This window comes from Panthera leo, chromosome F2, assembly GCF_018350215.1.
Source record: "Panthera leo isolate Ple1 chromosome F2, P.leo_Ple1_pat1.1, whole genome shotgun sequence".
Classification (NCBI taxonomy): domain Eukaryota; kingdom Metazoa; phylum Chordata; class Mammalia; order Carnivora; family Felidae; genus Panthera; species Panthera leo.
The window spans coordinates 46072163-46085444 of NC_056695.1; the positions used below are offsets into that span (position 1 = coordinate 46072163).

Sequence of the window (13282 nt, forward strand, 5' to 3'; positions counted from 1 at the left end):
CAATAACATTATTTTTATTTATTTATTTATTTATTTTTGCATAAATAGAAAAACTCATCCTAGGGGTGGCTGGGTGGCTCAGTCAGTTAAACATCTGACTCTTGGTTTTGGCTCAGGTCATGATCTCATGGTTTATAAGTTCAAGCTCCACATTGGACTCTGTGCTGACAGTGTGGAGCCTGCTTGGGATTCTCTCTTGTCCCCCCCCACCCCCCACGCCCCTCCCATGTCTCTCTCTCACTCTCTTTCTCTCTGTCTCTCTCAAAATAAGTGGATAAACATTAAAAAAAAATAAAGATTTTAAAAAAGGAAGAAAAACTCATTCTAAAACTCATATGGAATTTCAAGGGACCTTAAATACCCAAAACCACCTTGAAAAAGAACAAAGTTGGAGGACTCCTATATCCTGATTTCAAAGCTTACTATAAAACTAAAGTAGTCAAAACAGTATGGCATAAAGACAGACTTACAGACTACTGGAATAGAATAATGTCCATAAATAAATCTTCTCATACATGATCAAATGATTTTCAACAAGGATACTAAGACCATTCAGTGAGGAAAGGACATTCTTTTTCAACAAACGGTGCTAAGAAAACTTAATGACGTTGGACCCTGACCTTGACGTTGGACCCTGACCTTATAACCATACACAAAAATTAACTCAAAATTGATGAAAGACCCAAACATAAGAGTTAAAACTACAAAATATTTACAAAAAAATAAGGATAAATCTTCAAGAGCTTGTATTTGCCTGTGGATTCTTAGATATTACACCAAAAGCAGGAGCAACAAAAGAAAAAATAAATTGGGACTTTATAAAAATTTTTTAATTTTATGCATCAAAACCTTCTCTTAAGAAAGTGAAAAAACCTACAGAATGTGAGAAAATGTTTGCAAATCATATACATGATAAGCAAGAAAAAGATAAACAATCCAAATCTTCCATATGGGCAAAGGTCTTGAATAGACATTTCTATAAAGAAGACATTCAGGAGGGCCTGGGTGGCTCAGTCAGTTAAGTGGCCGACTTCAGCTCAGGTCATGATCTCACAGTGTGTGAGTTTGAGCCCCGCATCAGGCTTTGTGCTGACAGCTCAGAGCCTGGAGCCTGCTTCAGATTCTGTGTCTCCCTCTCTCTCTGCCCCTCTCCTGCTTGCCCTCTGTCTCTGTCTCTCTCTCTCAAAAATAATAAACATTAAAAAAAAAGAAGACATTCAAATAGTGAAAAAGCATGTGAAAGGATGCTCAAGATCAATAGCAATAAAAAATGAAAGGCAAAACCACAATGAGATATCACTTCACATCTATTTTTTAAAAAAAGGAAAATAACAAGTATTGGTGAGGATGTGGAGAAATTGGAACTCTTGTACATTGCTGGTGGGAATGTGAAATGGTGCAGCTGCCGTGGAACACAAAATGGCAGTTCATCAAAAAAGTAAAACATATAATTACCATATGACCCAGCAATTCCCCTTCTGGGTATAAGCCCTAAAGAACTGAAAAGCAGGGACCCAAACAGAATTTTCTACACCCATGTTCACAGCAGCATTATTCAAAATAGCCAAAAGGTGGAAATAACTCAAATGCCCATTGACATATGAAAGAATAAACAAAATATGGTAAATACACACATGAAATATTACTCAGCCTTAAAAAGGAATGAAATTCCAGGGCACCTGGCCGGCTCAGTTGTTAAGCATCCGACTTCGGCTCAGGTCATGATCTCACAGTTCATCAGTTAGAGTCCCACATCAGGTAAATTTGAGCCCTACATCGGGTGAACATGAGCCCTGCATCAGGTGAGCTCGAGCCCCACTTCATATAAAACACGAGCCCCAGCTGAGCCCCACTTCTCTCTCTCTCTCTCTCTCTCTCTCTGCATCTCAAGAGATTCTCTTTCTCTCTCTCTCTCTCTCTGCTCCTCTCTCACTTGCGCCCTCTCTCAAAAAAAAAAAAAAAAAAAAAAAAAAAAAAAAAAAAAAGGAATGAAATTCTGATACATACAACAACATGGATGACCCCTGAAAATGTTATGCTAAGTAAAACAAGCCAGACATGAAAGGGCAAATACTGTATGATTCCACTTATATGAGGTACCTAGAATAGTCAAATCTGTAAAGACAGAAAGTAGAATAATGGTAACCAGGAGTTATGGGAGGGGTAATGGGAAGTTACTGTCTAATGAATACAGAGTTTCAGTTTGGGAAGATGAAAAACTTGTGGACGTGGATAGTGGGGAATACCGTACCACAGTGTGAAGGTGCTCGATGCCACTGAATTGTACACTTCAAAATGGCAGGTAAATTAAATTTTATGTTTTACCACAATAAAAGGTATGCACACACCAGAATCACTCAACAACATGGATGAATCTTAATAACATTATGCTGAGCAAAAGACTTGCACAAAAGAAAACTAACTGTATGATTCTATTTACATGAAGTTAAATCTAAATAAAATCTATAATCTATGCTACTAATCTATGGTGAAACATAGGACAGTAGTTGTCTTAGGGGAGTGGAGGCAAAAGAAATTAGGAAGAGGCTTGAAGAGACTTTCTAAGATTATAGAAATGTTCTATATATTAATGAATGTTTGGATTACATCGTTGGATACACTTGTCAAAATTCATCAAATGGTACCCTTAAAAAATTTTTTTTAAAAAACCTTTTTTACATTTATTTATTTTTGAGAGACAGAGCACAAGCAGGGGATGGGCAGAGAGAGAAGGAGACATGAATCCAAAGCAGGCTCCAGGCTCCGAGGTCCACACAGAGCCCAACACAGGGCTTGAACTCACAAACCGCAAGATCATGACCTGAGCCGAAATTGGCCGCTCAACCGACTGAGCCACCCAGGCCCCCCTCCCCCGCCTTAAAATTTTTTCTATTTCATTGTGCGTAAATTTTACATCAACAAAAGAACCCCACAAACTAATACAAAACAGTAGTTTATAATATTCATGCTTAGAAATTCCTGCTTAGAAATGTTTAGGGTTGATATGTATCATGTGGATACCTGCAACTTACTTTGAAACATATTTTAAAAGTGGATTGATGGATAGATGGCATGGTGGACAGGATAGAAACACATAAAACCAAATGTAGCAAAACGTTAATAACTGTGAAATCTTAGTGGTGAGTATATAGGTGTTCACTATACAAGTCTTGCAACTTTCTCATATGTTTAAAGTTTTTCATAATAAAATGGAGGGGGGAGTTACGTACAAGGAAACAATGTCAAGGTTCTTGGCACCTTATGGATGATCAGCCTTCTTAGCCTCCTGTGTACTAAATGACAGATCCCAAATCACTATCACCACCTCTAGAATAAGCCCCTGGACATGTGATCATCTTCTGACCACTATCCTGGGATCCCATCCACTAAGGGTCAGACCTAGGACCTCTGCTTCACCCTGCTGTCCATAACATGCCAAACCTTATCTTCCCTACCCCTCCTTACCCACACCACACTATGAATCAGTCTTTCTAATCACATTTCAATTAATACAAGAGATCTACCTGCCCCCTAACCCCCAACCCTTTTCTATCACAAAAAGAGTTTATAATGAATGCAATTTGGCTACTGCCCAGCTGTCCAGCTTCAACTCATATCACCATGCTTCAGTCATAGCAATTTTTTTTTACAGTTCTACACCTTTGCACATGCTGATTATTCTACCTAGAAAAAAAAAATTTTTTTTGCCTTATTCTCCTGCCTACCCTTTTTCTTCCCCAAAGTCTAGAGTAGTGGTCACCTATTTTCCCCTATCACAACCTTTAACACTTCACACTAAAATTGTCTGTTTACACGTCCCACCCACTGGATTGTGAACTTCTGGAAGAAAAAGGTTCTTTTTTATTCACTTTTTCGATTCCCAATGCTTTTAGATAATAGATAATTACAACATTTTTGTTGAATGAATGCTTGAATGATTACATTAAGGATATGAAAGCTGAGAAGACTGGTAGCCTAATAAAGACTCTAGTAAAACAATATCACTAAAATAAAAAGGAGAGATATTACAAAAAGAGGAAAAGAGTCAGATAAGGAGAACACAAGGAGAAACACACTCCACAAGGTGGCTTGTTGAAAGTGCACCCTGCTTACCATCAAAGCATTTGGGGAAATTTAAGAACTCGTGGCGTATTTCTCAGACCCATCTGGTTCACAAAATTGTACTGTATTATGAATGTAGTGTATGAAGGAGGCAGAAAATAAGGGTGTCTCATGCAATAAAGGCCAGAAGTATGGACCCTCCTCCTTTCATTCCTAACAGTTACCATCACAAATTTCAATCAGCATCTACTAGGCAACAGATTTCTGTTCTCACTCTCTCTACTGGAAGAAATTCTCAAAGATCTGGGGAAGATAAAGGAAGCTCTCAATTCCCTTTTATCCAGTTTCATCTCTAATCATACCTACTTGGCTGCAGTCAGTTCATTTGGCCAAATACCCTAAGGCTTTCTCCCTGTACAAAGGTCCTTACAACCTGATATTCTAATTTAAAAGAGAGAACCTCAGGGCGCCTAGGTGGCTCAGTGGGTTAAGTGCCTGACTCTTGATTCCAGCTCAGGCCATGATCTCACAGTCCATCAGCCGAAGCCCTGCATTGGGCTTCATGCTGTCAGCCTGGGATTCTCTCTCTCCCTCTCTCTCTGTCCACCTCCCCCCCCCCCCCCAGCCTGCTTGTGCTCTCTCAAAAATAAATAAAATTTTAAAAATGTATCACCTCTTCTTCCATCCCACACCTTACCCATGGGTAAAAAGTTTCCCTAAGTCCTAATGCACTTTTGATTCAAACCTCAAAATTCACACTTAAACATAAACTGCTTATCCTCTTATTGTTTCACATTAAAGGTCATCTCTCCAATCAGAAACTATACCACTTTTGGGAATACTAGTGGACAATGTGTGTCCCCAGTAGTGCCTAATTAAAGCTGTAAGTGCAAGGAGTTGCTTAACAATATGCTTGCTCACTAACTTATTGGTGGAACTTCTAATGCAGTTTCTGCAGTTCCAGAAAGCATCAGAAATTCGATTCCAACCAGAGAACTGGACTCCATTGAGACGGAAGAATTCCAAACAGACTAACACTTTCCAAAGGACGTGCAGGACCTGTCTGTTTCCAAATGACTTCTTGGAAACACTTGTGGTGCACGCTCTTAAGAAGAGAGAGGGAACCGAGGGGAAGGAATGGTGCCTATGTCTACCTGCTCCTGCCCTCCACCATTTCCATATAATGCCACCTCTGTGTGGACTTTAATTTCACTCGACCTATACAGACAGCATAATATGAAGCTGAACGAGCAAAAGATTAGCTAAAAATGAGTATCCTTCTTAATAAGTTAAATACGTAAATACTGCTTGAAGGTACAGTCCCTCTTGTTTTGATGGTAAAAATAAAGGGATCTGCTTTTCTTTTTTTTTTTTAAATGGCATCTGCTTTTAAAATTAATGAAACTGTGGGCTTTATATATCAGAAAATCTTAAAAAAAAAAAAAAAAGAAATCATTGTACTACAAAATTTTTACTCTACAAAGACTGTTTTGAGTCATGACATGCCCGCCTGCATAGTTTCAAACAGTTTTGGGGGCACAAGAAAAAAATACGATTATTTTGGATTTAAGAGTCAAATAATTAAGTCTTTAATATGAATTTATTTTCTATTTTAAAGCTAAAAATAATTTAGGAGTCACTCTCACTTTAAACTTTCCTCAATGTATACCTAGCACATAATCAAATCCCAATGTAACATAAAGCAGTCTGAACTCTACTTTTCTTGCTATGACAGATTTATATTTCAGTTTTTAGGGAATATAAAAATGAGAGAGGTTTGGATTAAGGGAAGGGATGAAAAGAAGCATTCACTTTATCACTTTCATTATTTGAAGTATTTATAACAATATTCATACATTGCTTATATAGTTAAAAATATACTCCCAGAGGAACTAAGGAGAAAATATAGTGTATTAAATTTCTTGTGTATATATTTTCCCTAACAGAAGTACCAAAAATCAAACAAATACAAAGTTAACAAAAATACTAAAGTAGAAAAATGCCACCAGAGAGGTGTTTAAGAAATATAGAATATAGGGGCTAGTGGGTGGCTCAGTCAGTTAAGCATCTGACTCTTGATTTTTGGCTCAGGTCATGATCTCATGGTTTTGTGAATCGGAGTCCCGTGTTGGGCTCTGCACTGACAGTGTGGAGACTGCTTGGGATTCTCTCTCTCCCTCTCTCTCTCAAAATAAATAAACATAAAAAAAAGAATTATAGAATATATATTAAATGAAACTTTTCAAAAAAAAAGTGAAGTATAGCATAATGTATAAAGAACCTGAATCACTATGTCGTACACCTGAGACTAATATGACATCGTGTGTCAACTACACTCTAAAAAGTTTTTAAGTAAACAAATAATAAAATTAAATTAAAATAAGTGAAACAAATCACACTAATTATCATGTATGAAGATAGCCATCAACCAAAATTTATTAATCACCTAATAGTATATTCTGGACATTGTACTACACCCTCTAGGGAACGTGAAGATGTACTGAGACATAGTACCAGCCCTGTAATAGTTGCCAGTTTTGTTACGAAATTGCAAATTTTACATATGAATGTCAGGCAATGTGTCCCTGACCACAAATGATTTATCCTAACATAGTTATTCTGTCCTTTGAGGCTGAAGATCTCATGTAAGAGTTAACGTATTTTACAGATGTCCACAACAGCACTGTACTTTTTACAGCACTGATGGAAAAAATACAGTACGAAAAAAGTTCCTGTGAATATAGGAGCACTTTATAGTAGTATAGACTCTGTTGTCAATAATGGAAAAACGAGGGGTTGCCTGGGTGGCTCAGTCGGTTAAGCGTCCAACTTCGGCTCAGGTCACGATCTCAAGGTGTGTGAGTTCGAGCCCCGCGTCGGGCTCTGTGCTGATGGCTCAGAGCCTGGAGCCTGCTTCCCAGTCTGTGTCTCCTGCTCTCTCTCTGCTCCTCCCCTGCTCATGCTCTGTCTCTCTCTGCCTCAAAAATACATAAAAACATTAAAAAAAATTTTTTTTTAAATAATGGAAAAACGAAATAACACTATGATACAAGTTTATTTCTCTCATATAATCAAAAGCAGTTCAGGACTGGCCTCAAACAGCAGGTGCTCAGGTCCCTATGACCGTATGATGAAGGATCTGCTGTCCTCCGGACACCACTTCGAACTCATGATCCCAGCTGACTGCTTCAGCTCCAGCATCACATCCTCATTCCAGCCAGCAGGAAAGAAGAAAAACGGCATGTTCTCTCCTTTTACATTATGTGAGTGTTAGAGTCAGAGTGACTCAGATTCTAACCATGGCTTGACCAGGTACTAGCTGTGTGACCTATTTAGGGGTGAGTTATTTAATCTCTATAAACCTCAGCTTTCCAGAATTAGGACCCGACACTTCTGCTTACATTCCATTGACCACAATTTGGTTACATAACCACATTTAGCTGTAAGGAACACTAGAAAATGTAGTCTAAAATGGAGAGCAGTGTATCTCTTATATACTGTGGAAGAGGGTAGAATCAATTTAGGGGAACTAGAGAGCTCTGTCGCATTATCTTTCTATAAAATAAAATAAAATAATATTTTAATATTTTTTAAATTAATAATTTAAAATTAATAATAAAAGAAAAAATATTTTCACACTTTTGAAAAAACAGAGGTAAATACATGTACAAGGTGTGAATTATTTCACCTACAGATAATGCTTGGTGAGCACATGAATTTGGGGAGCTGGTCACAAACTGGTCCCCACCACGAGCTGCACAGAGTTCAAAGGCAGTCCAAATGATCTGAGGTTGGACAGGTTTCACAGAGGAGATGAACTGGACCCTGAAGGGTGTGCAAGACTGGGAAAGAGAGGGGGAGGGTAACCAAGACAGAACTCCGCAGCAAAGGCAAGAAGGGCAGTTTGGCCGGGGCAGAAGGTATGTGGACATACTCTATAATCCCCCAAACAGTATGACATTATCTACCACACAGAAAGTTGTGGGAAGGAAGGTTTAAAAAGGCTGAAAAGTTATATAGGGACACATTGCCTGACATTCACATGTAATATAGAAAATACTGTGAGTGCCAAAGGGAGGTGTTTGACATTCTGGTTCTGCCAGTTATTAGATGTGTGGCCTCAGGCCAAGTTGGTTAGCACTGTGGACTTGAACTTCCTCGCCTGTGAAATGTGGGTGATAATAACCACCCAATGGAGTTGTTTTGAGGTTAAATACTACATAGTCAGCATTCAATAAACAGTAGGATTCATAAAAGAGCTGAGTCATTAAGTAATACGGTAATTTTTTTTAGAGTTCATAGCAATGTTTCAGCCAGGGTAGGAGGGATGGGAGAAGGAAAATGTAAAGGTAGACAGAGCAAAGAAATATCATCCAGCACAGTCAATGCTCAGGAGTTTGCACTTTAAGCTTCAGGCCAAGAAAAACTGGAGTCGACAGAAGGACTATTGGAGGCAGTGATATCAGTTAGGACAACTGCCAAAGTCCAGGCCCAGGGATAAGGGCCTGAAATAAGACAGTAGCTGTGAGGATGGAGAAAAATATCTGGCTATGAAAGAACTTGGTAAATGATTGCAGGCAGGAGGTGAAGAAACGGGAAGAAAGGTTCTGGCTTGGATGACTGAATGGCCAGTGGTACCATTCACCAAAACAAGAAAAAGAGGAAGAAAACCAGCATAGGGCGCAGGGGAGCAGAGAGGTGAGTTCACCTGACCACACTCTTGAAAAACAGAGGTAAAGGGGCGCCTGGGTGGCTCAGTCGGTTAAGCAACTGACTTCGGCTCAGGTCATGATCTCACGGTTCGTGGGTTCAAGCCCCGCATCAGGCTCTGTGCTGACAGCTCAGAGCCAGGAGCCTGCTTCGGATTCTGTGTCTCCCTCTCTCTGCCCCTCCCCCACTTGTGTGCACACGCTCTCTCTCTCTCTCTCAAAAATAAATAAAATGTAAAAAAAAGAAAAGAAAAAGAAAAACAGAGGTAAATATATGTGGAATGTGACTGTGGAGGTGAAATAGGGACATCCAGGTGATGAAGGTGCCTGATGACCCAACAGATATTGAGTTCTGGCATCAGAAAAGGTGCCTAGGCTGGAGATGTATAGATCTGGAAGCCCGGTGAAATAAGGGTGGCTAAAACTATAGAAGAAGTCCTCCAGAGAGAGCCTGTGGATCAGAATCCCGAAGAAGGTCAACGCTTTCGTGGGCAAAGAAAGAGAAGCCAGAAATGGGAACATCGACATGACAGATGGGACAACCGGGAGATGGTGGTAGCACAGACACCAAGAGAAAAAAGGGGTAGCTAATAAAGCCTTCTCCTAAGAGTTCCCAAATGGCTGCAAAGACCTGAAAAGGTCAGCAGCCTGCTCAAATGGTTAAGTGCAATGCTGCTGAGTGCCCCTCGGAGACTTGATGCTGGAATTGTATGGAAAAGATTGGCTCCAAGGGCGCCTGGGTGAGTCAGTCAATTAAGCATCAGACTCCTGATTTCAGCTCAGGTCATGATCTCACAGTCCATGAGTTGAAGCCCGTGTCAGGCTCTGTGCTGACAGCGCAGAGCCTGCTTGGGATTCTCTCTCTCCCTCTCTCTCTCTGCCCCTCCCTGGCTCTATCAAAATAAATAAATAAACTTAAAAAAAAAAGAATATGAAAAAATGCCCAAAAAATAAAAAAGGAAAGAAAGACAGAAAGAAAGAAAAAGAAAGAAAGAAAGAAAAAGAAAGAAAGATTGATTGGCTCGAGAAATGCTGACCTCCTGCTGGAATGTAGAATAGTTCTGGAAGCAGCTTAAAGAAATCTGCTACAACACAGGGTTACACCAAGGCAACGAGAAGATGGGTGGAGTTGCTGACATGCTTTTTGTGCCTCTATCCTAATGTCTGTCTCTCTCTCTCTCTCTCTCTCTCTCTCTCTCTCTCTCTCCAAAGTGGACCAACGGTGTGGAAGGGTGAAAATGGAAGGTGCTAGCAGATATAGCCTAAGCCCTAAGCTTAGCCTAAGCTTTTTGAGACTTATCTTCAGCATCTAGCACTGCACGGTGGATATAGAAGCACCGGTGTCTGTTGAATAAAAAGCCAAAAGCAAATAAGGTACTCGTCCAAGAAGAGAAATAAGTACCGGAGGACATAAGCAAATAACATTGAGAAATGGTGAAGAGAAGGAAAAATTTTTCTCTGCCCTTCATGGTCTTCCAGCTAGACTGAGAATTAAATTTACATGGGACAGATTAACAGAAGATCAGATTCAACAGTGTACATATGGGGAATTCACCAAGACGTGGAAATTCCAAAGACAGGCAAAATGAGGCATATAGGTCATTCTGAACTAAGCAGGGGGCACGGGTCTGGGACTTCAAAGGGAAAAAATGTAATTCACAGGAAAATGAAAAGGAGTAAATGTTTGGTAAACAAATGTGTCCTGGGGACACTTGGCAACCATGGGACGTAGAGGACTTTGATCAAACAGGCCTTGCTAGGTTCCTCCCTGTCTACCACACCTTGTTCATATCATAACGTAGTTCTTTGTGGTGATGGTTCCCTTCCTGGTGCAGGTCCTCTACCTAAATTCTTTTTAGGCTGTTGTGGGAGAGGTTAAGAGCTTTTCTTGAATCTGCTGGGTTTCAACTACTTTTTAACCCAAAATAATCTTCATGCCAAAGTGACCCATCTTGGAGCAGCCTATCCTTGGCCCCTTCAGTGGTTAGAGCTGTTGGAATCAAACTCAGACCTTAGCGGGGAAACAGGCATTGCTACCTCTTCTCTGTTTACCTTTGGGCAAGTTCCTTAAATACACAACAGGAATTACAATAGAACCCATCCTAGATATAGCACTCACCTAAATGACAAAGTAAATAATGTACTTACTTGTTACTACTCAACTCACCAGAAGTCTGACCTGAAAACATTTAGTACATTTTTATTTTTTTTTTAAGTTTATTTATTTTGAGAGAGACAGACACAGCACAAGTGGGGGAGGGGTAGAGAGAGGAGAGAGTAAGAATCCCAAGCAGGCTCCGTGTTGCCACAACAGAGTTTGATGTGGGGCTTGAAGCCATGAAGCCATGAGATCGTGACCCAAGTCGAAACCAAGAATCCCACGCTTAACCAGCTGAGCCACCCAGGCTCACCCATTTAGTACATTTTTAAAGTAATTATAACTATAAACCGACCACTTGTTTTCAATCAATCAACTTCACAACCACATCACCGTAAAACCACAGAAATAAAACGTTCCTCTCACAGAGTCATTAAAGAGTTTAGAGAAATAAAATGAAGTCATTTATGTAAAAGAACTTTAACAATAAATAGCACCCACCATAAAAATCAATTGGCCTCTTTTTAAAAAATGTACCTGTTAAAGAACGTAAAAAGGTCTTGTATTCAGCACCATTGTTGCCGAACCAAAGCTTCTATTATATTCATCTGGCAAAAAGGAGAAAAGAAAACCTACAGCTTTTTTCTACAATGTATGATTTGCTATTTTTAAAGAGCCACGGGGGGAGGGGGAGATAGCCCTCTAAATGGTACTTACAAATTCTTCTTCTGTAATATCTGGTGGCTCTGAAACAAGATAAAATATGGCATTATCTCACTCAAATCTGATTTCCTTTTAAAGTAAATGAAATAATTTGAGACGGCACCTAGGCCTGCTTTCTACGTGGGCAAGCTCAGTAAAATGTTGGCCCTCTCTTCATTCTTTGCACATGGATTGAATTTTAAGTTGGAATTCAAGGTGGAAGTGGGGAGGAAAGGCCTCTGGAATCCAGCTTGGTCACTAATTCACTGTGACCCTGGGGTTAACCTTGTAGGCTTCCATTATTCCAGCTGCAAAACGGAGAATTAAGGAAGACAAAATAAGACGGTGCGAACGAGGCGATGCAAACGGGGGGTCGGGGCTAGAGGGGGGGGTGAGGAAGTTCGTAATAAAATGCCATGAGAGGCGCAGTGGAGCCAGGTTTTCTAACGCGCGGACGGTGGGGGGCGCCCGGGCGAGGAGAGGTCAAGCCCGGAGGCGGGTGTGTGGTCCCCGCCGCCGCACCTACCCGCGGTGAGCCGCTTCTCCGGCATGCCGCCGCCGTTGCCCGCGCCCGGCGCCCGCGCGGGGCCCTCAGGGCGCCACCGCCGGGCAGCGCCCGTCTCTCCCCGGGAGAGGGAGCCGGACGGGAGCGGACGCCGACGCAGAGCGGACGCCGACGCAGAGCGGCGCGCGTGGCCCCCGCCGCGGCTGAGTTGCTATGGAGCTGACACAATGCGGGCCGCCGCAGCCCGTCCTCCTCCCGGGCAGGGGGCGGGCGCCGCCGCCAGGGGCTGGGGGACCCCGCGCAGAGTCCCAACTCGCCGGGCCTCGTTCCTGTGGGGACCGCGACTCGGGCCTGGTCCCTCGAGCAAAATCCCGGCCGCCCCGTCCAGGAAATTTGGTGTCTCCTAGTGAGAAAGGGACCCGCGGGCGAGTGGGGGCGGGAGAGCGGCCCTGATGGGGCCTCCTGAGAAAAGGAGGCAGAAAGGGGAGTCGGGCCCCAGGAGTTTTCTTGATACTGAAGGAGGGCAGAGCCACCACACACAGTGCCTGAGCTCACCCTCGCTGTGAAAATGCACATATTCGTGCGCTGTGGGAACCAGATCTGCCCCACATTTTTTTGCTCCAGTCGGTTACGACTGCTGCGTTTTCAAGATATCATCTAAGCTTTAAAAATTACCCGAGGAGGCTGTGACGACAATAAATTGAGTATGCCCATAGTGTGTATTCCAGAGAGTTTAAAAGTGAAATTCGAAAAAAAGAAAAACGGTACTTCTAATTAGGATTAGGCGGAGGAGGGGGAGGAGATTTTTAGAAAAGTCATGTCAACTCACATTTCCCAACTAAACAGATTTCCACCTCAGGCTCCCTCTGAGCCTAAGAACCCTAAATCCAATTCCTTGCTGTACATTACTCAGTGGTAGCTCTTCCTTGGATGCTTCCTAATCAACATATCCAAAAGGATATGTACATTTTCCATATTCATTATCTTTGAATTTCATCTTTCTAGGTAAATCCCATGTTCAGTAAGTGGTACCTTCATCTTCCAAGGGACTCAAGCCAGAAACCCCGTACTAAGCCAAGTCTACATTGAAGCATTTCTGGAATCCAGAGTCTTCTCTCCACTCCCATGAACAACAATTGCCTTAGCACAGGCCCCCATTTGGAGTGTTGTAAAAACTTCCTAACTTGTCCCTTGTCCACTGTTTGC

The 13282-nt window shown here is 41.6% G+C and overlaps 1 protein-coding gene across 14 annotated transcripts in view; it reads right to left on the bottom strand.

Moving 5' to 3' along the window:
- Nucleotides 1-12266, bottom strand: part of RGS22 (regulator of G protein signaling 22) — a 176608-nt gene extending 164342 nt beyond the window's left edge. For 11 of the 14 annotated variants that reach the window (XR_006198137.1, XR_006198136.1, XR_006198135.1 and 8 more), the window contains exon 1: nt 11407-11474. Coding sequence is in view for 1 of the 14 variants with exons in the window: in XM_042923381.1 (XP_042779315.1) it covers nt 11587-11615; nt 12098-12122 (54 nt within the window). In the remaining 13 variants the exon portion in view is untranslated. Of the gene's footprint in view, nt 1-11406; nt 11477-11586; nt 11616-12097 lie in introns of those variants that run through there. The other 3 variants (XM_042923381.1, XM_042923378.1, XM_042923374.1) reach the window with 3 other exon arrangements.
- Nucleotides 12267-13282: the final 1016 nt, after the last annotated feature.